Raw genomic sequence first — 25,552 nt, forward strand, 5'->3', positions numbered from 1 at the left:
GGCCAATGAAATGTGTCGTTACTTATAGGTTGAGGAATTAGTGCGTGAAGCGCTATCATGGCGGATAACATGTTCCGATGTAAACTTAATCAGTGTTGCGTTTGGTTGTAAAGGCATTGATCTTCAGTGTTTGGTCGCCGCCATGGAAGACATTGAAGATGACGGGGAATTAGGCATAGCTGATGACCTGATAGATCAATGTGATGAAATCAGGGCTATTGCTGCAAAGGTAGGCTTACAATTTGTTCTGTTTTCGATCAAAACAGTGTATGTGTCTATGCCGATCAGTTCACGATCACCGTGCAAATGTCAAATATGTTGCTCGACACGGTTTCTCAGCTGGTAATTGCAAAGGTAGGATTATTCACTAACGTTCTGATGTGACAAAACAGTAATCTGAAAGATCCCTATCTGAACTATGAAGGGATCAAGTTTACCAGAGGTGGAACTGTGATGGGGATTCTGTCAGTGTGATCTGTTTCAAATGGTAGACCGTCGTGCCTTTTTTTGTCATCAGTTAATAGTATACTTCAAAACAACACATTTGAGTTGTAATTTGTGGCACAAATAATAACAGAAATATATGATATCTGACATAGTAAGGGTGTATCAGTTAAACAAGCCAGTGCTCTACAAATCTTGTCAGCAAATGCAGCATTGTAATTGTCTGATGATATTTCTCTCAGCCAGCATTCAAATAATCACCTTCCGGGAAACCCAGCACTGACTGATATTGTTTCAGGCTGGCAGTTTCAAATATTTGCAGGCCCTTGTGACAGATGTGTACATTACCTGTCTTTTTCTTGCAAGTGCAATCTGTCAGATCTTTTCCATAATCTTTTTCTTTTCTAAGAATCATCCATGATCCATCATGTTCTGATAACCTAAAGTTTCACTTCCTGGTATTTCAGGGCTTTGGAGTTAGGAATGTTAACACCAGTCTTTAGCAAATAAAAACGTCTCCCTAAGCCATAGTCTTCACTAACTGATTTTGTAGAAACAGTATGGAAGTGTGTCCTGTGTAGTCTAGTATTTTGTTTTTATTGGTTTGACTTTTAATAAAACTGGGTGCAAGTTTCATTCAGGGCCTGTAGATTTTGAAAAATTGCAGGCAGCAGTAGGCTCTTACAGCAAATTGACAAACTAGAGTATTGCAAACTCTGTCCTCCGCATCTCTCATTTCTGTTATGTATAAGTTTGTTTGGCGCTAAATCGGAACTACAACACAAAGATTATATATGATGTGAGGCCAATGTCACACCACCAGTACCATCTACCCATGAGAACCCAGGTTAGAATTGGTGTTCAATAACTCATGTTTGTTGTGAGAGGCAATTAACGTGTTCAGGCTCAGTGACTTGGTTGACACATGTCATCATGTCGCCAATTGATTGACTGATCAGGACTGTAAATGACCAACACTGTACTTTGTATTCTTGAAAAAATTATCTTGAGCCCTTCCATTGTATCAGTGCATAACAGCATAGCATATATCAAGGTTGTCTGTTTTAATTTGTTATCAATTTAACAAATTATTTAGCAAATCTAAGTATTTGTCTAGATGCAGCTATGCATGATGCAACTATGTCAACCTGTTTGGTTGACATTGTACCGTCAGTCACATTCTTTCATTCTAGGGTTACAAAGTAATTTGGCTAAAGAATTCAAGCACTCAAGTATTAATACTATTATATACATGTATATATGACTTAGTGTAATCATTCTAATCAAATACTATGTTGAAAGTGTATTTGAGTTAAACACAAAACAACCAAGGGCAAATATCTTGTTGTCTTCCAAAGCTGTATTCTTATTATTAGACCAATCTGTTTACTAGGTATATTTTATGGTTAATGCTGTTATGAACATCATTGAAACATCATCTTTTCTTACTTTTCCAGAAAGTGTTGTCAAACAATTTATATTCTATATTATGCATTTATATTCTACTGTGCATAGGGGCACAGATAGCCCAGACATCTTTGGTGTAACAATCCACTGTGCAGAGTTGCGGGCCTTAGACACACCAGAAACCCTGATTCTGTGTTTACCTCCATTGTTGTTTAAAGTTTGTCAGAATCCTATCCATGCTGCTGATTTTGTCAAACTGTTGTCTCAGACTTACAGCACTTCTGTCACTGATGGCCACTCACTCACTCACTCACTCACTCCACTTTCCACATTGTTTTTCTTTGAAAGTTATAGAACAGTTTCATCTCTGACATCAGCAAACATGACTTGGTTCTAGGAAAATGTGATCATTGTAAATTTAATATCACTGAGTATTTTCAACATTCCAGTTGTCATTAACATTTCCCAGAGCTGCTACGGTTATCTCATAAATTTTTTTTCTGGTAAATGCCTCGTTTCTTGAAATTCCACATTATGTTGAATAAGGGATAGGTTACGTGTAAAAATTAAGTCATCACCACACACAAACACAATGCATGGGAAGCATGCGCACAACGTGGGGGCCTCCTACACATGATGGGGTGGCATTATGAATCTTGACGTTTTTCAGGCAGGTCAATAAATTACTGTAGGCCATTTCATTTTCTTGCATCTGCACATGGTCAGGGTTTTCAGGGTCAAATCACACACTGCTGACTGAAAACTGTAAACCTGAAATTTTCATGTCATACTCCAGTCACCTAACAAGGGGGATAATTGAATGAACAGCTTTGCTATGAATGAGGAGGGTGATGCATTCTCAAAACATCCATTGTTATTGTATCAACATTGATTCAGTTCCATATATCTCTCAGTTTCGACAATTGTACATTGAATCTACAGTTCCCATGCCTTTTTTTGAGAAGTATATAATAGCAGAGTGCAGATCCCCCAAACATTCCAGTCCCTCCTGGATTCTGCAGCAAATTTTTAAGAATTCCGCAGCAAATTTAAGCAAATTCTGCACCCTATTTTTCAATATTCTGCAAAACATTCTGCAGTTAAAACATTTAGGAAAAACAACAGAAACATTATACAGACCTTCATAGTTTAATTCTCAAACACAGATATAAAGTTAAGTTGCCAGTACACATCACATCTTGAGTAAGTTTGATGACAAAGCACCTACACCTTTTTCTGTGTTTGAGAACACAGATTTAAATCACAAGAGCAAAATTAAGCCAAATCAAATTGAATAATCAAACCCAAATAAAAATGATTTATGTATCACATGTATATGTTTTTTCTCATTAGCAAAAAATGTTTGACAGTTTGTGAGATCATAAGACAGAAAGAGCATTGTAAAAATACTGTCATGCCCTTTTAACAAATAGTACAAGTATTACCTGTTATTTACATGCATTTGACACCATTTGTTGTTTGATGCCGCACTCAGCAATATTTCAACTATATGACACCTGTTCCCCACTGATAAGCATAGTACTAAATTTTAATTTTCCCTCCTTGGTAAATAGTATATGGTTTAGCATGTATTTTATCCCATTGGACAAATCAAACCAAAGCACATGAAGTAAAACAATTCAGCCCCATATCTCATTTTGCTTCAAATAATAATGGCTGATGTCATAGAATGAAATGTGTAAGCTGTGAAATATTAGAATGGATGACTTATACATATATTGATTTTGAGAAGTAGTTAATAAATGAAAGAAATAATTAATGATAACCCAGAAACGTTTTAAGCACCCACCTTCCATCTTCCTTGGTTATGTTCTCTGATGTCCAGTGGCGTGTCCATGATCACATCATAGACGGGCGTAATCACTTGCTATAGCAAGTGAATAATGCTATACACATAATGATTGGGTGTAGTTATGCAAAGGTTCAGTGATCTGCGATGAAGGTTAGAAGCTTTGGTTAGAGGTCTTCATTAGCTAGTGGGTGAATATTTGATGAGGGTTTGATTCAGAGGAGAAAAAGTTCACACACACCATGGATATTCTCATCTAGGTGCATGGAGGGTAATCGGGCTGGGAGGAGGGAGTGACGTTTGATTGAATACAAGCCATCACTCAGGAATGTGCCATTCCTTGAAACTCCTGACTGTACTAAATGACTTGCCTGTGAGTGAGTGAGTGAGTTAGGTTTTACGCTGCATTTAGCAATATTCCAGCAATATCACTGTGGGGACACCAGAAATGGTTTGCACTCATAGCACCAAGTGGGGAATCAAACCTACGCCATCGGCACAACAAGGAAACATTTTAACCACTAGGCTACCCCACAGGCACAAATGACTTGCAATTTGATAATCAAGGGTCAACCAGGCACCGGTTGTTAAATTTAAAACATTTGTTTTGGAAAATACAAGAAAATGTTGATTTGCCTTTTGCTTCAGATCTACACCCCCCCCACAAAGAATTTGCTTGTTGTGAGACTGTCAAAAAATGATATGTTGGAAGAAATTAATTACTTATCTTCTTTTTATTAGGGGAGGGGTGAAGGGATATGTGGAATAAAATAGATGCATGGTATGAACCAAAGTCTAAAAATATATTTTCTGGTTCAAATCCCAATGGCATGTTACTTCCCCTCAACATTTCCATGCTTCCTTGTCTTGCAGGCTACACAACACCAAATGTTTTCCCATAGACTTCCTTTAGAAGTTTCCATAGAGTAATGTTAAAATATCTTAAAAATTAATCGGGTTGTTTATAGCTATTAAATGTATATGTATGCACAGTATGGCTTTAAAGCCACAATAGAAACACAAATGTGAGGGATTGGACGGTTATTGGTCGCTCAAAGGTTACCTGAAGCGACCTTCCACTAGGTTTTGTAACTTAGACTCAGTGGTGGAGCGTAACGAAATAAACTGAGACTAAGTTTACTTAGACTGAAAAAAAATCTTACCCAAAATCAACCAATCACTGCTATCATATGATTCTGCCTGCACTGTAGTATTTATTTAACAACAGAATCTGATTCGGTGCAGCATAACCTGCACCCTCCATACTGTGAAAACCCCCCACCCCAGCCCCACCCCGCTCCCTCTCTCTCACACAAAAACCAAAAAAACCCAAACTCCAAAACACTCACTCAATTCCTCAGTTTTATTTAGTTCTGATTTAAATATAATATTTCAACATTGAGAAATGTTTCCACATTCCAACCCTCAAAGGTACCTCATACAAAGACTGCAATCATTGGATATTTCCTACTGGTACTCCTCAGTATAATTTACTAGTACTTTCTTATGTCGAGCTGATATGGATAATTAATTGTGTTCGTTAGCTGGGGAGGCTTAACGAGCTGTTGTACACTCAGAGGGAGATAATAGAGTAGAGGATGGACTGTCTTTGTTTTAGGAAGCTCCATTGGTAAGTTCCTACTTGTGGCAGTCAGATTAGGTGAAATAATCGAAATCTTGGTCACAATGACTAAATGACCAAGCAATTGATCATGTTTTCTCAATCTCATAATCGAACACAAACAGTTTTGAAACACCTGTTTGTATTAACATGTTTCACAGGGTTGGTTTTCTGTTTCATTGAATAAGCACTACCAGCTCGTTCCTTGTCATGACTGACTTTATGTTCCTAACATACTAGTCATGTTTTATGATGTGCAATTTACAAAAAACCCGAGAGAACCACGTTTTTTTATATATTTTTTGTGCATTAGCAAACGTAACCAGGAGATTTTGATAAATGATGCTAATCAGTTATTTTCAATGATTGATCAGTTGCAATGAACATTCATCAATTGTGAGATATTAGCCAATTCTCAACACAAGTTTCTACATCAGATGACTCTTCAGAGTCTTTCGTGGTTCAATGCTTTTGTTGCAAGGAAGAAAAAATGTTTAGGAGTGCTCAGGACAATTCACCTGCATTTACTATTGAGTGTCATTCTCCCCCTACAGTAGTTACTTGTCATATCTTCCTACGAACCTCTGTTCTAATACGGTCCTTTCATGGTGCGAGGGTTTGGTCATGATCGGTTGGAATCAGATATAGTTGTGCAAATCAGCAACACTGTTTCAAAAGTGATCATTTGAAAGGCATCGTTAATTTCCGCATGCTTCGTGAAAACTAGAGCCTCTTACCCAGCACGATGCGCTCATGTTTCATACAGAAAGAACTCAGTCGTGTAATGGCAACTCAATGGCGTCTTGTTGACAACTGACAAGCTGCCCATTAAATGTCTTGTGTGCCACATCAACACATTTCCCCGGCAGTTGAGACATGTTTGTGTCCTCACATTGGCTTGAATTAGCCAAGCTGGATCTAAGTCAATGTTACACGTGTTCTGATTGAATAGCAAGAAGGGAGATAATTTGTGTTGTGATCTTTTTCCCTTAGGCGATTTTAAGAGCACTGGGAAATATGGTTGTATCAGAACAGAGGTTCATAGGAAGATATGACAAGTAACCACTGTAGGAAGAGAATGATTGAGTCTAAGCACATGGTATTCCCAGTGTTCCGTGCAAACATTAGTGATTGTGTTTCGTGAAACAATTGTCAAAATTCATTGTTGCATGGATAATTTACACACACCTCTACAGAGATATTTGTTTTGGAAAATAATGTGCCCACTAACACAAGAAAATATGTTTACTCCTGGTGTCAGCGTTTCGGCAATTTCATGAGAGTTTGTTATAAGTTGTTCACTGGTCCCTCGGGGTCATGCGTTGATGTTCTTCAATATTTGTTTATGTTCCCTTGGCCAGAAGCGAATATAAACTCATCCTCAAGGAACATCAGAGGTATATCCCAGAGGGACAAGTGAACGGGTTATTTATCTTACGGAACACCTCAATGTTAATTTTGAATTGTTTAAAGCATGGGTAGAAATCTTTTTGTAACGATCGCGATATTTTGCAAACGACAAGAAAAACAGCTTTAGAGTTATCACCCTTCCACTGAGTTGCATTCTCAAGACATCGATAATTTCCATATTTCATACATGATTCAGTATTATTCAAGATGAAGAATTGCTACCACAAAGTACTAAATGAGTTCAGCATTCCTAATAGGGTACGTAGAAAATGTTACATGTAAGCGGGGTACATTGAAAATAATAGAAGATCGCTCAACCACACAGAAAACAACATGTATGTCAGGTAAGATAAATTTACGTTGTTCAGTTATCACAAAGGGACCTTTGGGCTCAGGGAACATAAACAAACATCAAGGGTACCTCAACCTATGATCCCCAAGGGACCAGTGTACAACGTATTTACCGAACACCTCACTGTTAATTTTGAACTGTTTGAAGCATGGGTATCGGATCATACACTTTAGCTATCCTGTGTAAATCAAACAATTTGAATCTTGCATATTCCAGTTTTTACCAGTAGGTATTGTCTTAGTAAAGTTGCCATGATGTAATTCCCCTTCATAATATTCACAGGGACTACACTGGAAGGTTTTCTCAAAATTTATTCATTGGAAAGGCTTCAAAGAGAGTCAAATGTTTTCGTAACCTTCACTACATTTTGTGAACAGTACAAGAAAAACAGATTTAAAGTTATCTCCCTTCCACTGAATTCCATTCGCAAAACATTGGTAATTTCTGTGCATCATGTGTCATTTAATGTTATGCGAGATGAAAAAGTAACTACAACGAAGTACCAAATGAGTTGCTTTTGGCAGTGGGGTGTATTGCAATGCACCTCTCTTGTAGACAAGGTACACTGAAAATAATAGAAGAGTGCTCAGCCAATCAGACAGCAACATTTATGTGTGAGGTAAGATAAATGATATTATCTAACCTGACACATGAATGTCGCTTTCTGATTGGCTAAGCGCCATTCTATTATTTTCAATGTAGCCCGCTTACAATGTACACCACTGGGAATTCAGAGCTCTTCTGATGCTTCATGGTAGTACTTTTTTACCTTGAATAACATTGAATCACGCATCAAGCATGGAAATTACCAGTGTTTTGCGTTTGAAAATTGGTGGAAGGGAGATAACTCTACATCTGTTTACCTTGTGTCGTCTGCAAAATGGCGATTCACCTCGCATTCAACAGAAGTGCTTCAAACAGTTCAAAATTAAAATTCAGGTGTTCGGAAAGATAAATATGTTGTTCACTGGTCCCTCGGAGTCCATAGGCTCATGTACCCTCGAGGTTTCTTTATGTTCCCCTTGCCATGTGGGCTCAGGGAACATAAACAAACCTCGAGGGAGGTACATGAGCCTATGGCCCCCTCGCGACCAGTGAACAACTTATGATCATGATGATGTACCTTTCATGTTAGCTTGGTACCTTGAAAATGTTTAGTTTTAGTTTAGTTTTACACAGCTGGTATGATATTCCAGCAATGTCATGGCAGGGGTACACCTCACACATTGTTCCCATGTGTGTTCTCAAACTCAGGTCTTCAGCTTGATGAGCATAAGCTTTAACCACTAGACTACCCCACAGCCCCATGAAGATGTAAGAATGGACTCAACCAATCAGTGTCTGCAATCTGTGTGCAAGGTTAAATAGTGATGACTGTAGGGCCTCTTTGCAACTTGATTTGTTCTTTTTTTTGTAGATGGTGATTTCATATATTCTTTTTCCTAGGCCCACAGAATATAGTGTTCTGTTTTGTTGGTAGTAAGGCAGATTCAGTGTGGTAGTGTTTGGCATGACACAGAAAACCTGAATGGATGATGTCTTGATACTTACTGATTCATTGAACTTAAAGTTGAAATGATATAATTGATGTGACATTTCCATTTTGATTTAATTTAGGCATGGGAATGCTTAATGTTGCGAGGGCACACCTAAATAATGTGTTGAAAGCTCAATGTCACCTTGTGGAAACATTCCATTTCTATCCCTGGGCCCAGTTTTCTTAAGCTTTCTTAGCGCTAAGATTGTCGTAAGTGCCATACATTAACAGTAAATTACGACTATCTTGGCGCTTAGCGCTAAATGTGGGTTTGCACTTACAAAAGTCATGTTTGAAAATGAGAATGAGAAATTTATTGATCCCACTTCATAAACCTGATAAGAGTGCATAATTTAAGTGTCTGTTTGATATTTCTGAATCTGAACTATGTTAGGATTGATTCTTGGACAAGTTGACCTTGATGCTGATTTTGCTGGATTTTTATCATAGCAAAAGAAAGCGTTGAGAAAGCATTTTTCTGATGGCAACAGTGTTGCTTGATTTCCTAACTATATGTACAGGGTGCACCTTATCTAGTTATGAATAAATAATGATGACTACTGATATGTGTGGCATGACACGCATGGATGTAGACATGGCTTGATTGCCAGTGTTTTCCATGAAAACATTCTTAATGAAATATAAAACCCTTCCCAGAAAAATTACCAATCATTTCAGTGAATATTTTAAACAAACAATGTTTGTGGCCAATGGAGTGTCTTTGCAGATAGTTAGAACTGGATGGTATTTCTGTGCATTTGATTTTAACTGTAACCTTTGTTATTATAAACTTGTAGCAGTATTAATGAAAAATTGAGGTGTTGGGGTAGCCTAGCGGTTAAAGTGTTTGCTTGTCATGCAGAAGGCCTGGGTTTGATTCCCCACATGGGTACATTGTTTGAAACCCCTTCCTGGTGTCACTGGCTGCGATATTGCTGGAATATTGCTAAAATTGGGTTAAAACTAAAACTCACTCACTAATTAAATATCACAATATTACTCATGGAGTGAGTGAGTGAGTGAGTGAGTTTAATTTTACGCTGAGATGTATTGGCCAAGTAGGACTTCTCCATATTATGAGATATTCATGTTTAGAATAGGGTGATCAATATTGTGAGATGTACACATTTGGTGGGGGTTGGTCCACATTGTGAGATGTACAGGTATGGTGGGTGTGGTCCATATTAAGAGGTGTACTGGTTTAGTGGGGATGGTCCACATTGTGAGATGTACAGGTTTGGTAGGGGTGGTCCATATTGTGAGATATACTGGTTTAGTGGGGTTGGTCCACATTGTGAGATGTACAGGTTTGGTGGGTGTGGTCCATATTATGAGGTGTACTGGTTTAGTGGGGATGGTCCACGTTGTGAGATGTACAGGTTTGGTAGGGGTGGTCCATATTGTGAGATATACTGGTTTAGTGGGGTTGGTCCACATTGTGAGATGTACAGGTATGGTGGGTGTGGTCCATATTATGAGGTGTACTGGTTTAGTGGGGATGGTCCACATTGTGAGATGTACAGGTTTGGTAGGAGTGGTCCATATTGAGAGATGTACTGATTAAGTGGGGGTCGGTCCATATTGTGAGATGTATTGGTTTAGTGGGGATGGTCCATATTGTGAGATGTACTGGTTTAGTTGGACTGGTCCATATTGTGAGATGTACAGGTTTAGTTGGACTGGTCCATATTGTGAGATGTACTGGTTTAGTGGGGATGGTCCATATTGTGGGATGTACTGGTTTAGTGGGGATGGTCTATTTTGTGAGATGTATTGGTTTAGTGGGGATGGTCCATATTGTGAGATGTACTGGTTTAGTTGGACTGGTCCATATTGTGAGATGTACAGGTTTAGTTGGACTGGTCCATATTGTGAGATGTACTGGTTTAGTGGGGATGGTCCATATTGTGAGATGTACTGGTTTAGTGGGGATGGTCCATATTGTGAGATGTACTGGTTTAGTGGGGATGGTCCATATTGTGAGATGTACTGGTTTAGTGGGGATGGTCTATTTTGTGAGATGTACTGGTTTAGTGGGGATGGTCTATATTGTGAGATGTGCTGGTTTAGTGGGGGTCGTCCATATTGTGAGATGTACTGGTTTAGTGGGGGTCGTCCATATTGTGAGATGTATTGTACAGTGGTGGTGGCTAAGCATAACATAGACATGTATGTGTAGTGGGGATGGTGCTTATTCTGAGATAGCAGGTTACTGTTAAGGTCATCTTCTGCTCCTGTTACACGTCAAGTTTGCACCAACCAATAAATAGGAAGACGTGATTTGGGCAGGACCATGGCCATCTTAAACCCACCTACACTACATCAGCACATGAATTTCTCACAAACATGAAACCTGTTTGTAACTGGCCTGGTGCAAAGCATTGATTGTTCCGTCTCATGTAGATACAGTAAAGTAAATATTTGTCATTGCATAACAAAGAACAAGAAGTAATAGTGCACTATGTCGGCGTGACATGTCATAATGGATGTTAAGAAAAAGGCAGCACCTGCTAAGTATTATATATTCCACTGCAGAGTATCTCTTCTGATTCTCAACTGACAGTGGAGCCTGCTCAATCAGGGAGCATTTATTATTCACAAGCAAAGTTACGCGGAAACAGCAGATTAATTATGAATGCGGGCCTCCGTTGAGGATCTTCTCTCCGATACATATAAACAGCGTGAGTTCATTGCAAGGCCTTGTCTTAGCAACTGATTGTGTACAGGGTCATTTATATACACTCCGTCTCAGAGAGAGAGTCTGAGTTGTGGATTTGGATGGTGTCAGATGATGTCCTATTGGATGTGATGAAGATGGTTCTAGGGCTGTTCTATGGGGAAATATCTGAATGAGGTGGGTTTTCTTTGATCGTCATTATTTGTGTTCAGGAATTTTTCCAGCAATTTTGATTTGATGCTCTGATGTCAGAATGAATACTCATTCATATTAATGGTCCTGTTTGAGACATATTATTTGCCGATTTGGATTTTTATGTCTTTCTTCTAAATATCAATTCCTAGTAAAAAAATATTTTTATCTGATATCAGTATTAATGACACTGCTTGATATACCAGTTATGTGTGAATGTTCTCATCATTAGAAGATGATAGATGTCATTACTTGCCCTTGACATGCTGATACCACTGACTGTCCAGAATAGCAACTACATACTAAAGCTTTACTTTGATCATGTGGACAGTTTCTGTTATTGGCTAGTTTCCTCCATTGTTGTTTGGAACATCTGGCCAATGTGGAATATTGATGGTTCATTACTAGTTCGTCATACACAATGCTGATAAAAGAAACTACTTGTAGTTACTCTGCCTTGTGCTGGGCATTAAAGGGGTAAAACCAGGACTGGTAGCAAGCCAGTCTTTTCTTGTAAGCCCAATAGGTTGCAAAGCTGTACATTTAGATAGTATTGATGGCTTGCCCAACCTTGTTAGCAACAATCATGTGTAAACCCAGGTTTGTTTCCTGTAATGGTAGCTAAGCCCTTGGTCAGAGTCTGTTTACATTTTCTGAGTAGGGCGTTCATTGTTCAACTGTGGAATGGTATCTCAGTAAGCCAGCAAAGAAATATGGCATTAGTCAAGGCTTCCCTTTCAGATTTGTTAGAATTTGTTTGTGAGTGATCGCCATTATGAAATCTATGGCATATGCAGCTCTTCTTACTGGTTCAATATTTTGAAAGACAATAGCATAAATATGAAAGACTATCATGTGAAAGAAAGAGACATTTTGAAATTTTGCTTATCCATGTATAGCATGAATAAATCTGGTCTTGGCTAGCTTGTGGGCGATGAATTCCACTCTGTGTTTTGGTGAGTTACCAGATTCTCTTTCTAGTCTTAGCTATAGGGTGGAGTGGAATTCTTAATTTGAGTAAAATATTAATGTTTACCAGTATATAGTGTGCCAAACTACTGAAATGTTTTGATATATGTATTTTGCTAACAAATAGTTAACTGTGGTCAAGTGAAGTTAATGACTGGTCAAGTGGATTTTGAAAGTTTACTGGACCTGTGACCTGTAAAGTTTTGAAAAAATTTTCAAACCCAGTCTTAGTCAGGATTGATGATGGAACAGTTGGATTTTACAGGCCCAGAATGAGAAAGTATTCTCGATAATTTGTTTATCAACATATAACATAATGGTTAAGTCTCAGGAATGGAATATTGTTGTGTTTCATCTTTATGAAAAAAAGAAAATCACTTGAGTGACAGCTCCTTCATGGATAGATGAAATCTGTCTTATATCTGTCCAATATATGCATTGTTTATATTGTTATGTTTAATGTAGCATGAAGTGTACCATCAGGGTATATCATGTGTGTTAGATATGGTCATCAGCAACCAATACATGCTCTCACGTGAAATCACTCATGACCTCATGAACTCACATTGACAAACTGACAAAGCCTCACACTGTCACTCCACTAGCATTAGCAATCTTTTGCTCATTCATTACCACACTCTCATTCACAAATCCTCACAGTCTCACTCCACAAGCAATCTTTTGCTCACTCCCTCTCACCCGGTGTCCGAAATAAACTTTATAATGAAGTAGAAAGTACAGTGGAAGCCCTTTAAACTGGCATGTGCTGGGAAACAAGGGCATGTGTATGGCAAGCATGATGGTTTAGCGAACTTTTCCCTTTTCAACCTGAGAATGATATTCTGTGTACCGTAAAATACAACTGAACAATATATTGATGGTCATCATATTCTTTTTTCATCAATAACGATAACATTAAAAAATACAACATTCATTAATTAATTTATAGTACAGGTGACAGGTTTCACTCACCAATTTACCTCACCTGATTAGCGGGCATGCAAATATCATAAATTAACTAGCTTCTGCAGGGACCAAATTCTAGTGCCGATATTGAGAGCATGCCGGATTGGAGGGATGCCAGTTTTGAGGGCTTCCACTGTACTTGCTACCTGGTATAGAAATAGGCAGCAAAATATTTTACCTGTTAGCAGCATTTTTTCCTATTGCGTTAGATACTTTATATGATCTGTGGTCATAGTGTGTTAAGTACCGCTGCATACTGGTATTTATCAAGCTATGCAAAAGGAATACCTTTACCTTTATTAATGACGTTTTATCGCCCGTACGATTCAGGAAATAATGAATGTCCATTATGATCCATTTGAAACAGTAATGTTATACTTCTGTACATGCGCACTGAGCTGACTGTTTTTTTTGTCACAATTATTCAATTATTGTGATGAATATCGACATTTTTCTGGGTTTAGTAACATCTACTTGTTCTGTTCTGGACCACAACATTTCAGGGCTTGTTCTACGTTGTTGTCCATAATGAAACAAGATGGAACCCAGAAATGTCTCTATGTTCATCATATAGCGTCTTCTTAAATGCCAATCAAACATCTATATATTGTGTTGTGACCAAAAAAACCTACAAGCCTTTTTTAAAAATTAAAATATAATTTTATGAATAAATGTGCACAAGTAGAGATATTTCCTTTGAAACTGACAGCTAATTGATGAACATAAGTGGTTTCACTAAAAAATGCAATGTAGCAAGTTGTTGCTACTGCGTGTTTTTTTTCAGGTAGCAAAATAGGATTCTGAATAGCAAATTTGCTACCTCAAAGCATTAATTTCGTACCTTGTCTCACGCTGTCATCCACAAACTCTTGTTGCACTTTTGCTCCCTCCACTCCACTCCACTCCACTGACAATCTTTTACTCACTCACCCACAGAATCACAACTCTCACAAAATTACTCACAAAATCACTCACAAACTCTCACAAAATCAATCCTCTCCACTCGCAGTATCACTCACTCTCTTGGTCTTGAAATCACACACTCACATAGTCGCAAAGTCTCACTCACGAACCCATGAGATGAATGAACAAACAAATAAACAAACATAGAATGTGTATCTGGTGTATCAAATGAGTTGGCATGTACACATCATGTTCACCATCTCACAGGGGTTGTGGGATAGCTATTGGCTAGTGTTTAAAGCATTGACTCATCACACCAAAGATCCAGGTTTGATTCTCCACATGGGTACATTATGTGAAGCCCATTTATGGTGCGCCCTGTGATATTGCTGGAATATTGCTAAAAGTGATGGAAAACTAAACTCATTCATTCACTCCTACAGAACTGGACCCGTCCTGCAAGTGTGTCCTTGGCCCGTCTTGACCAGGTGAAGACCACAGTCTATAACCTTGGCCTTGCTGACCCACGTGATCTTAAGGCTCCATCTGTGTATGATCGTAACTGTAGAAATCAGTTCCTGTCAGAAATCGGGACAGACCCGCCATTGTCAACAGTAAACTTGCAGAAGAATGCATGGTGAGGAATACACACCAAACATTGAAATTTCAGCTCTGTACTCATTTTGGACCGAAAGTTTAGTCTTGATTTTATTTCAGCCTGTATGTTTAAGATTTCAGTAATTTCAGATTTAACTGATTTTCAGTAACATATTGAACACTGGTAGAAAAAAACTTTTGTTTTGTCTTTAAGGAAAAGAACCAATTTACCACCAAAATTGATAATTGTTCTTTCTTCTGCTTGTTAAAGCATAATACTTCACAGATTTTGCTCCATTTGTACAATTCACTGTGTCTGCAGGGACAGACCAGAAACATGTTTCAGATTTCAAGAACCTGCTTTGCCAAGATTGTTTCCACAGGTTAGATGTTGTCCTCATGGATTTCACCAATGGTAAATAGTGATGATCATCGGTACTTTTGGCTTTCTTTAATGTCAAGGTCACATGCCATGATAAAACTGAAATACTGCTAAAGTAGTGTGAAACGTAAATATTTCACAACTTCAGAGCCCAAAATTCTTTATCATTCTTTATCATTCTTTATCATTCAGGGGAAGTAACTCATCCATCCCAGATCTGATCAAACATCATAGTGAGGCCACAAAACCCCCGACCAGGAAACGTCCTGCCAGCGCCAAAACCACTGGATGTACTCGGCCCCCTAGTGGCAGGAAGAACCGACCACAGAGTGCCAAAGACTTGCCGCAGTCGGCACCGGCTAGTGAACCAACAACCATTGCAGGTGAGGCGGTCATCATATCACTTCACTTCTACTGAATCTTAATCAGTATCGGGATATCACTTTACCTTAGAGTGAATTTCTAAATTTAACAAGCATAGTCATATTATTATAATCCTAATGATGAAGGATTCATGTTCAGAAGGGTTCATGGGTAATATTTATGACTGTATCTCACACTTAGAAATAAAACGTTTCAAGTGTTTCGGAGGCATTTGATTGTCTAATCCAACAAATGTCTTCCCTGTTTCCATAAAGTAATATGGGCACATCTATCGGCAACTACTGTTTCCTGATTGGATGATATCAGAATGTGTAGGACTTGTGTTGTAGTATTACAGTCAGGCTGCGTTAATCCAAACACGTCCATTTTTCATCAAAAATGTTCGGATAGTGAAACGTACGGACTACTGAAACGAACTTTTATGAACACAACTACAATAGGGTTACTTCCCTGTGACATGGCAACACAAAAACATACGAACGTATACAAGTTGGCTGAATGTGCGATGTGGTGTTTGGGGGCAATAAATCAACTTTCACGTTGGTCAGTTTGACATTGGCATACTTGTGACTAGCAGCATTGTTACAAAGTGACATCACGTGTCAACCACGTGATTGCATCTGTCTGTCAAATGATCATACCAATCACAAAACATATCCGATGTCTGAAATTGTAAACAAGATTGGTTAGAGTTAGCTATCGTTCGGATATCGCAGGAATCGGATTGCCGGGGTCCGGACTAACGCGGCCTGACTGTATACTGAACACTAATTATGTGTTATTGTCAACGGTTATGTATATAGTTATTATTGTTGATCTGTAAATGCATTAGAATTGATTTCATGATGTTTTTGCGCTTATGGAGTCTTTTAGCTAAAACAAACAGGTTTTGTGCCAAGTATACACAAGAACATTTACCGCCATACCTTCCAGAATGCTAAAGGTATTGACAGTGGTTCATAAACGTCATACTTGCTGGTGGTCAGGATAAAGATACCATTGTCACATCATCTCCCTATTTCATATCTGAATGACTATTATCATGATAATGGGTGATACATCCTGCTCTCGTGACAAGCATAGAAATATGTTGGTTTTCAAGTGTTTTCAACTTGTTGAAGATGTGCTCTTTGGACTTTTTGTGTTCCAACAAGAACTTTCTCTGTAATAGGGTTGCTTTGAATGAAAGTGTCAGTTACAAAATTAAGAATACTTTTTTGAGTGTGAATGAACAGAATTTCACCCAGTTCGTGGGAATATGCTGGCTAGAACTGGTCTGAAACAGACCATGCATGTTGTGTTACAGGCAACAAATGTGATCAGTTAATCATATGGGCTACAGAACCCTGGGATATGGGATATTGAACCCTTGATTCAATCATGTTTTATTCAATCTCCATACAAGCAAAAACATCAGATTTCATTTAACTCTCAGTTTTCAAGTGAGTCAGCTTTTCTTGCTTGAAATCTATCATCAACTTGGCAATGTCTACTAATGACAGCATCAGTGAATCACATTTTCCCATATTTTAGCACTTGAAACTGCACAAGATTTATGAAAAATCATGATATATTGTGGAAACAGTTGAAAACGATATTCAGATACTGAGTCGAAATAGTGATAATGGTAAAATCATTTCTAAAACATAAAAAAAGATAGTGATAATGATTATCAAATATTGAAACAAAGATGGCAGATTTGATTTTCAGTGAATCGAGTCAAATCATTACAGCCCTACAAATCATGCTCATTGATTCATTGGTTGATGCACGTTATGATCACAGCTGAAATATGTGATCAATGATTTAAAGGTCAGTGAATTAAGAAAATATAAGTATGATGCCATTCAAACAGATAATCACTAGATTGTCTGGTGTAGGTTTGAGTATTTACTGGCCACCATTATATGGCTGAGACAATACTGGGTTTACATAGTACGCAACACAGAGACATTTTTTATGAGAATTTAATAACCAGTTTGTGGAAGAAAGTTTGCTGTGTTTTTTAACTGTGACAGATGATAGCCATTTCAAAATCAAATTCGTGTTACGTGAATTAGAGATTTATATGTTTAAGTTACAGAACTGTCATTGAAATTTGAAGTTAATTGTATGTGAACACTTCATTGTCTTGTAGTGAAAGGGTCCAAGTATGATCCAAACGGGCGCCCCCCACGCAAACCGGCTGTGGGGTCGGCAACCGGGATTGCATGGGTTGGGCCTCCAGCCGGACTGCGCATCGACATGGACATGATCAACCCCAACATCGCTGCAGACTCGCATTCAACCATCGAGTCAGGTTAGTATACGGTGTTGTTAGGCTAACATCCAGTACTAATTAACAGTTAACTAATTAACAGACAAATACTGGCCTCCATTTGTCCTTTGCCAATCACACAAAAAGGCTTTTACTTAGTTACTTTTGTTATTCTTACGTATTATGCTCTCTCCCTCATGCTGCATTCATTTACCTGATCAAGGATTAAGGATATAGTCCGAAATGTTGTGTTCCTCATAATAAAGAAGTTGGCATCCATAAAGCTCTCTTCATTTTCAGAATATGGCCATTATGAGTTCTCTAACAGTGGAGCGCCCCCTGCCCCATGTGTGTCTCCAGAACCAGGGGAGGCCACTCTGGATAATGTCAGTGATGTCGAGTGAGTACATAGTTTATACATAGATATAGACCAATATGATTTGCAATAACTCATGACAAGGCTCTTTGGTCTGATTTCTCTGAAGTGATTCTTTCAATCCAGGTTTAGTTCTAAAATTTTCAAAGAGCTTCTAATCCTTCTCAATGATATATAGAGTATACTAAATGACCTTCTGTGTAATAAAATTTTTTAATGAGTGATTTTGTTAATGAGGGAGTCAAATGAGCGAAAGCAAGTGGTACCTTATCTTTCTCGAGTTTAACAAAAATAGTATTTCAAGGAAGTGAGTTTAGTATTCTGTTTCTTACTCTCCATCATAATTTGATAGATTTGACTACCTACACTGTGATGACTCTCAGCTTTCCATGAGTCAAGTAATGTCTATTATTACTCGCCTGTTGAAGATACTGCAGTGTAATATTTTCACTTCAGTATTACACTAGTGTAATACCGCTTGATGTATGGCATCAAAATGGTTCAAAGTTGTGACGTCACAATGCTAATGTTGATGTCGCGATTTTACTAGACCTTGCTTGGCTCGCGGAAAGCTGAGAGTCCTCACACTGTAGGCAATTTCACCGCAGTTTCTGTCAACTTATGTTAGCGAGTAATAAACAGATAACCAAATCACAATGCTATTGCCTTTGTCACAATAGTATATAGAGGATACTAAACGACCTTCCATGTAATACCATTTTCATTAAACTCGTTAAAGATTGAGTATCAAACTCGCTTTCGCTCATCTGATACGAAATCATTAACTCTTTCAATAAAAATGGTATTACATGGAAGGTCGTTTAGTATCCTCTATATACTATTGTGACAAAGGCAATAGCATTGTGATGTCATAACTGTAACCATTATGATATCATATGTCTAGCTGTATTACACTAGTGTAATATTACCATAAAAATATTACACTGCAGTATCATCCACAGGCGAGTAATGAAAAACACTATGCTGCCACTTTTTACATATCAGAAAATAATTTTTCAAATGATGACACCTCTATAATGCTTCATATAGGTCATGGAAACAGAGGCTAGATGATCTCAAATGAAACTGGAAGAATCGTTATTAGTGTCACCTGTTTCATGAGTACAAGTGTACTTCTTTAACCTTGACTTACCAGTGCGCTATTCCACCAGGAAGGTCAAGGCCCAAACGTTTGTTGGAGAGACATTACACTTCTCTGACCTATTTTCTAACCTTTGACCAGGTCGCTTCCCTGTGAGAGCCAGAAGTCCTACCTACTGCGGAAGCCAACGCCAGAACCTATCCATTTGTCCCTGCCGAAAGCTGAAGATGAGGAGGCAGACATGGATGAGCTGGACACTGAGAGGTGACAGATTTTTACACGTGCGTGCGTGCGTGCGTGCGTGCGTGCGTGCGTGCGTGCGTGCGTGCGTGCGTGCGTGCGTGCGTGCGTGCGTGCGTGCGTGCGTGCGTGCGTGCGTGCGTGCGTGCGTGCGTGCGTGCGTGCGTGCGTGCGTGCGTGCGTGCGTGCGTGCGTGCGTGCGTGCGTGCGTGCGTGCGTGCGTGCGTGCGTGCGTGCGTGCGTCTGTGTCTGTCTGTGTCGGTCTGTGTGTGTCTGCCTGTCTGTCTCTGTCTGAGTGTGCATTTGTAGGTGCGAATGTAACTCTGTGTGTCTGTCATGTCTCTTTGTGCGTCTGCCTGCCTACCTGTCTCTCTCTCTCTCAGTCTCTCAGTTTGTCTGCCTGTCTGTGTATGATTACATGGACAAGCCTGTGTATCTGTGTGTGGGTGTCGGTGTCTGTCTGTGATTGTTTGTGTCTGTGTGTTTATCTGCACATACATGTCTACGCATGTATGTTTGTCCTTGTATCTGTGAGCATATGTGTCTCTATTTCTTGATGCTAAATTAAGGTTCGACAGCACCAACTGATCTCACAATTTCATATAGTGTTTTCTAACGAATCCTCATTTCCACATTAAACATGCTTTACTGTTAACTTATATCATGAGCTTTGGTTATCTACTTGAAGTGTTATGGAAGGTAGAGAGACACTAAGTCCACAAACAGCCAATCTCTGTGACATGTTCCTCAGCTCAATCTAATATTTGTACATAAATGAGGTTCAGTGAGGCAGTAAGACTGAAGATAGCACAAGTTAGTGATCGCTTCATGTCCAATATACTTCAATTCATCGTCCATTTATGATAATCCTCCTTTTTCACATCACCTCCATGGGAAATTTCTGTTGGGTAATGCTAGCTGTGACAAACTGATTTGGAGTCTATGATACTTTATCTCATTCCAGGCTGCTACGTGAGGCGGAGAGTCACTCAAATGAGACCACCACCACCAAACCTAACCGACTTGTCAAGTACAACGAGCGCTCGGGAATTTCCTACATCAACGCGCAACCCGCAGACAAGACAAACCTGTCACCTCATGATGAAGAACAGGCTTCTGGGAGAAGGAGTCCGAGTCTGTACGATGTGAACGCCCGCACTCTGCCAGTGTCTCCAACGACAGCCACTCCCATGCAGCACATGAGTCGTCTGAACGTGCGGAGTGCAGGTCGCACTGGAGTCCTCTTTAGGGAGGATCGTAATGTCACAGTTGATATCACCCCAAGGAACGTGGGACGGAAGGTGGCAACTCTTTCTGCAGGCAGGAGGGGAATGGCTAAAAAGAAATTTTCACGTGCTGATTACAGTCATGTGAGAAGTCGGATTAATTCTGGTATTGATTCGTCTACGATGTTAGTTGAGAAAAAGGTGCAGAGTGATACTGTCACGCATGATTATGACACACTTGGCCTTGAACTTGATGTCAGGCCAGTTGCACGAAACCATGTCCCAGTTTCTCCTGTTGTCCCTACGGTAACGGTTCGTTATGATGACACCGAAAGCGATAAAAGCAGCACACAAGAAACACAGGAAAAAAAGAAAAAGATTCGTAAAGAAATTGATTTAATCACCATGGTATCTCAAGTCAGTTTGACAGAGAGTGAAGACAACAATGAAGACGACATGGATGACAAATCAAGCATTCTCTCCGTGAACAATACCAATAATTCACATCTACGTAAAAACATCACTAAATTCCTACATCCACCATCTAACCCAAAGCTATACAAATCTCAAACAGAAAAGAATTACTATGAAGTTGCAATGAGGACCGACCGCAGGAAATCTCCAGAGCGAAACTGCAGTGAGGAGAAGGAGAATTTGGTTTACAAGACCATTAAAACGTTTGAGTTCAACGACAATATGCCTGTAGAGAAGACTGAACGCAGTGTCATCCCAGGGACTCTCATCACTAGTACCAAGCCAAGGGAGAAGCTGGCTGTGGCCGTTGACTATCTGGAACAGAAGAGAATGTCTCCCAGGAACAGTGCTGTATCTATCAAGGTGAGGATTTGCCTGTACGATATAATATGTACACACACTCATAAAGTAGTGTGATGGGTAACTCACTGGTTTAAATGTTTGTTTTTCTCCCTAAGGTCCTGAGTTTGACTCCTCTACAATATAAAGCCTTTTCTCATACCTCCTTTTACTGGTGGAATATTGCTGAAAGTGTCAGAGTCATACTCCCTTGCTCTGATCATACTCCCTTGCGCTGATCATACTCACTTGCTCTGATACCTTGCTCTGATCATACTCCCTTGCTCTGATCATACTTCCTCGCGCTGATCATACTCCCTTGCTCTGATCATACTCCCTTGCACTGATCATACTCCCTTGCTCTGATCATACTCCCTTGCTCTGATACCTTGCTCTGATCATACTCCCTTGCTCTGATCATACTCCCTTGCTCTGATCATACTTCCTCGCGCTGATCATACTCCCTTGCTCTGATCATACTCCCTTGCGCTGATCATACTCCCTTGCTCTGATCATACTCCCTTGCGCTGATCATACTCCCTTGCTCTGATCATACTCCCTTGCTCTGATACCTTGCTCTGATCATACTCCCTTGCTCTGATCATACTCCCTTGCTCTGATCATACTTCCTCGCGCTGATCATACTCCCTTGCTCTGATCATACTCCCTTGCGCTGATCATACTCCCTTGCTCTGATCATACTCCCTTGCTCTGATACCTTGCTCTGATCATACTCCCTTGCTCTGATCATACTTCCTCGCGCTGATCATACTCCCTTGCTCTGATCATACTCAATTGCTCTGATCATACTCCCTTGCTCTGATCATACTTCCTCGCGCTGATCATACTCCCTTGCTCTGATCATACTCCCTTGCTCTGATCATACTCCCTTGCGCTGATCATACTCCCTTGCTCTGATACCTTGCTCTGATCATACTCCCTCGCTCTGATCATACTCCCTTGCTCTGATCATACTCCCTTGCTCTGATACCTTGCTCTGATCATACTCCCTCGCTCTGATCATACTCCCTTGCTCTGATCATACTCCCTTGCTCTGATACCTTGCTCTGATCATACTCCCTTGCTCTGATCATACTCCCTTGCTCTGATCATACTCGATTGCTCTGATCATACTCCCTTGCTCTGATCGTACTCCCTTGCTCTCATACCTTGCTCTGATCATACTCCCTTGCTCTGATCATACTCAATTGCTCTGATCATACTCAATTGCTCTGATCATACTTGATTGCTCTGATCATACCCCCTTGCTCTGATCATACTCGATTGCTCTGATCATACTCCCTTGCTCTGATCATACTCCCTTGCTCTGATCATACTCCCTTGCTCTGAACTACCACCGCTGACAAGTCATGGCTGTCTTGTTCCAGGGGAGATAGTTGTCGTGTTGTTGCAGGAAGGTGAAACTCACACTCCCTTGCTTTGAACTACCACCGCTGACAAGTCATGGCTGTCTTGTTCCAGGGGAGATAGTTGTCTTGTTGTGTCACTTGCTCTGAACTACCAGTACTGTCAGTTTCAGATGTTTGTTTTATTCCAGGGTTGTGGGGCAGCCTGGTGGTCAAAGTGTCAACTACCCCCTTCTGTGTGAAGCCCGTGTGTTGTGCCCCCTACCATGATTTTGCTGGAAAATTACTAAGAAAAGAGTTACTCTATACTTCCTCCCTCTTATCAGGTTCCTCCTAAGCCTAAGGAGCCGGAGCCGGAGCCTGAACCAGAGCCCCCTGCCAAAACGAGTCTGGGGTTTGCATCTCTGTCCCCTGAGGACCTCGAGATCCTTGCTAAGGCTGCAGCCAAGTCTGAAGAAAAGGTACACAGACTGTCCTATTTTAGGACTTTTGTACAAATGGTAGAACTTGGGTCAGTCTGTAACGGTTTATTATATCAGTGTATTAAGCATTTGATGATTTGTGTACTTTAAATATTTTCCAGTAAATACTTTAAAAACATTTTCCTGTTTATTGTTTGCAAATTTGACTGTCTCAAAAATATAGTCACATTTTTGTTGAATATTTAAAGTGTTTCCAGTATTTAATGGAACTTTATTGTGCTGTTAAGGATAAGTATTGACATAGTGTAATAGGTATCAACACATTCTGTTGTTTAGCTCTGTCATGTGATCAAGTCATGTAACCAATAGGGCTGTAATGATTCACCCAGACCATGACTAGATTTGATGCGAGTTCTCGATGTTGGATCCTTGATTCAATCACTTTCAATTCAATTCTTCATACAAATAAAAACATCAGATTTCATTTAACTCTCAGAGTTGGCATTTTTAAGGTGAAATCTGTTGTCAACTTGGTGATGTCCTCTAACAAGAATTCTCACTGGATAACCTGCCTTCATAATCCAACCATGTTGTTACTTATTTTAGCACTCAAAACTATTTGATTTGGAGTCAAAATTATGTTCTGGCTGATTTGAAATAGTTTGAATAGGTATTCAAATATCAAAATCAAAATTGTGATAATGGTTATTGAAAATCGAAACTAAGGTGTCAGATTCAATTTTCAGTGAATTGAACTGAATCGTTGCAGCCCGAGTGACCAAGTCATAGAGTAACTTCTAATGTTTGTATCTTATGACCACACATGTCTTATCCCAGTAAACACTGTTCAGTGCCTTAGAGTGATTTTATGTTAAGCCATATTTTGATGGCGCTATACAAATATTGCATATTATTATTATTTATTTATTATTAAAACTGTGGACACCAGGCTTTATCTTAATGTGGTTTCTATGACTGCTTCCAGTTCAACAACATGTTCCTGGCGCCTCCTGCTCCCCCGCGGCGAGGAAGGTCGGCCAATACAAAACGAGTAAAACACAAGCCAGAACCAACAGCTGACGAAAATATCATCAAGGTTCACACAGAGAGCGTCATATCCCTCAGTGTCAGTATAGACCTTGATCACTCAAATATATTGAATACCAAATGGTTTATCTGTTACAGACAAGTCCTATGAAATTTACAAATATCAATCAAAAATTTTGAAATGCTGTCAGGAATCATTCCGACTGATATTTCTTTTTGTAATTCCATTTTTTTTCTGCTAATGTCTGTTGGAAAATTCAGAGTTAGATAAATACCACCTTGACCAGTTGAGATTTTGTCCTAAAATGACACTGTTCAGTCTGTATGGTGTATGGAGACTTACTGCAATGAGGACACGTCTGCTTTGTTTCTGCAGATGCAGACAGATGCAGAGGACAACACGATGCTCCGACCAACCTCCTGTCTTGTCACCTCAGACAGGAAACTGTGAGTCTCAGAACTGTTCACCAGTTGTCAAAATACAACAATGACATGGTGTTTTTTCACTGCAGAAATTCTTGACAAGTCAGTGCCACCCTATTGAAAATTGAAACTCATACCTTTATCTCTCAGCCTTTATTTAGTGGTGCCAGATTTTACCTTGTTGTTTTGTTCAGACCTTTTTGTTTCCAACCCCTGTTTTCAAACCCTATTAACCTCTCCCCAGTTTGTAAATCCTCATGTCATCTCTCCCATTCTATAACCTTAATGACCTCTTGTATTTCCATTACCTCTTGATTCCAGCCATATTTCCATGCCCTGATGCTTATTCCCCTTTTTCCAGATCGGGTCGGTGGGGTAGCCTAGTTGTTAAAGTGTTCATTGGTCAGGCACCAGGCAAGGTTTCGATTCCCCACATGGGTACAATGTGTGAAGCCCATTTCAGATGACCCCACCATGCTATTGCTGGAATGTTACTAAAAGCAGCGTAAAACATAACTCACTCACCATTTCCAAATATTGCTGACATCTGCCACATTTCTAGACCCTGCTGCTTTCTCCTCCTACTTAAAACCTCAGTGACTGTTCCCTTCCGTATCCAACCCTGATG

General features: G+C 39.5%; 1 protein-coding gene across 1 annotated transcript in view; it reads left to right on the forward strand.

The window, feature by feature from the left end:
• Positions 1-37: 37 nt before the first annotated feature.
• LOC137272397 (uncharacterized) overlaps positions 38-25,552 on the forward strand; it is a 31,455-nt gene continuing 5,940 nt past the window's right edge. Inside the window, exons 1-10 of the mRNA XM_067804774.1 lie at positions 38-229; positions 14,732-14,925; positions 15,460-15,650; positions 17,789-17,950; positions 18,209-18,308; positions 19,528-19,650; positions 20,591-21,689; positions 23,359-23,493; positions 24,440-24,580; positions 24,878-24,948. Coding sequence (XP_067660875.1) covers positions 143-229; positions 14,732-14,925; positions 15,460-15,650; positions 17,789-17,950; positions 18,209-18,308; positions 19,528-19,650; positions 20,591-21,689; positions 23,359-23,493; positions 24,440-24,580; positions 24,878-24,948 — 2,303 coding nt within the window. The 5' untranslated portion in view covers positions 38-142. The remainder of the gene's footprint in view (positions 230-14,731; positions 14,926-15,459; positions 15,651-17,788; positions 17,951-18,208; positions 18,309-19,527; positions 19,651-20,590; positions 21,690-23,358; positions 23,494-24,439; positions 24,581-24,877; positions 24,949-25,552) is intronic.

This window comes from Haliotis asinina, chromosome 2, assembly GCF_037392515.1.
Source record: "Haliotis asinina isolate JCU_RB_2024 chromosome 2, JCU_Hal_asi_v2, whole genome shotgun sequence".
Classification (NCBI taxonomy): Eukaryota; Metazoa; Mollusca; class Gastropoda; order Lepetellida; family Haliotidae; genus Haliotis; species Haliotis asinina.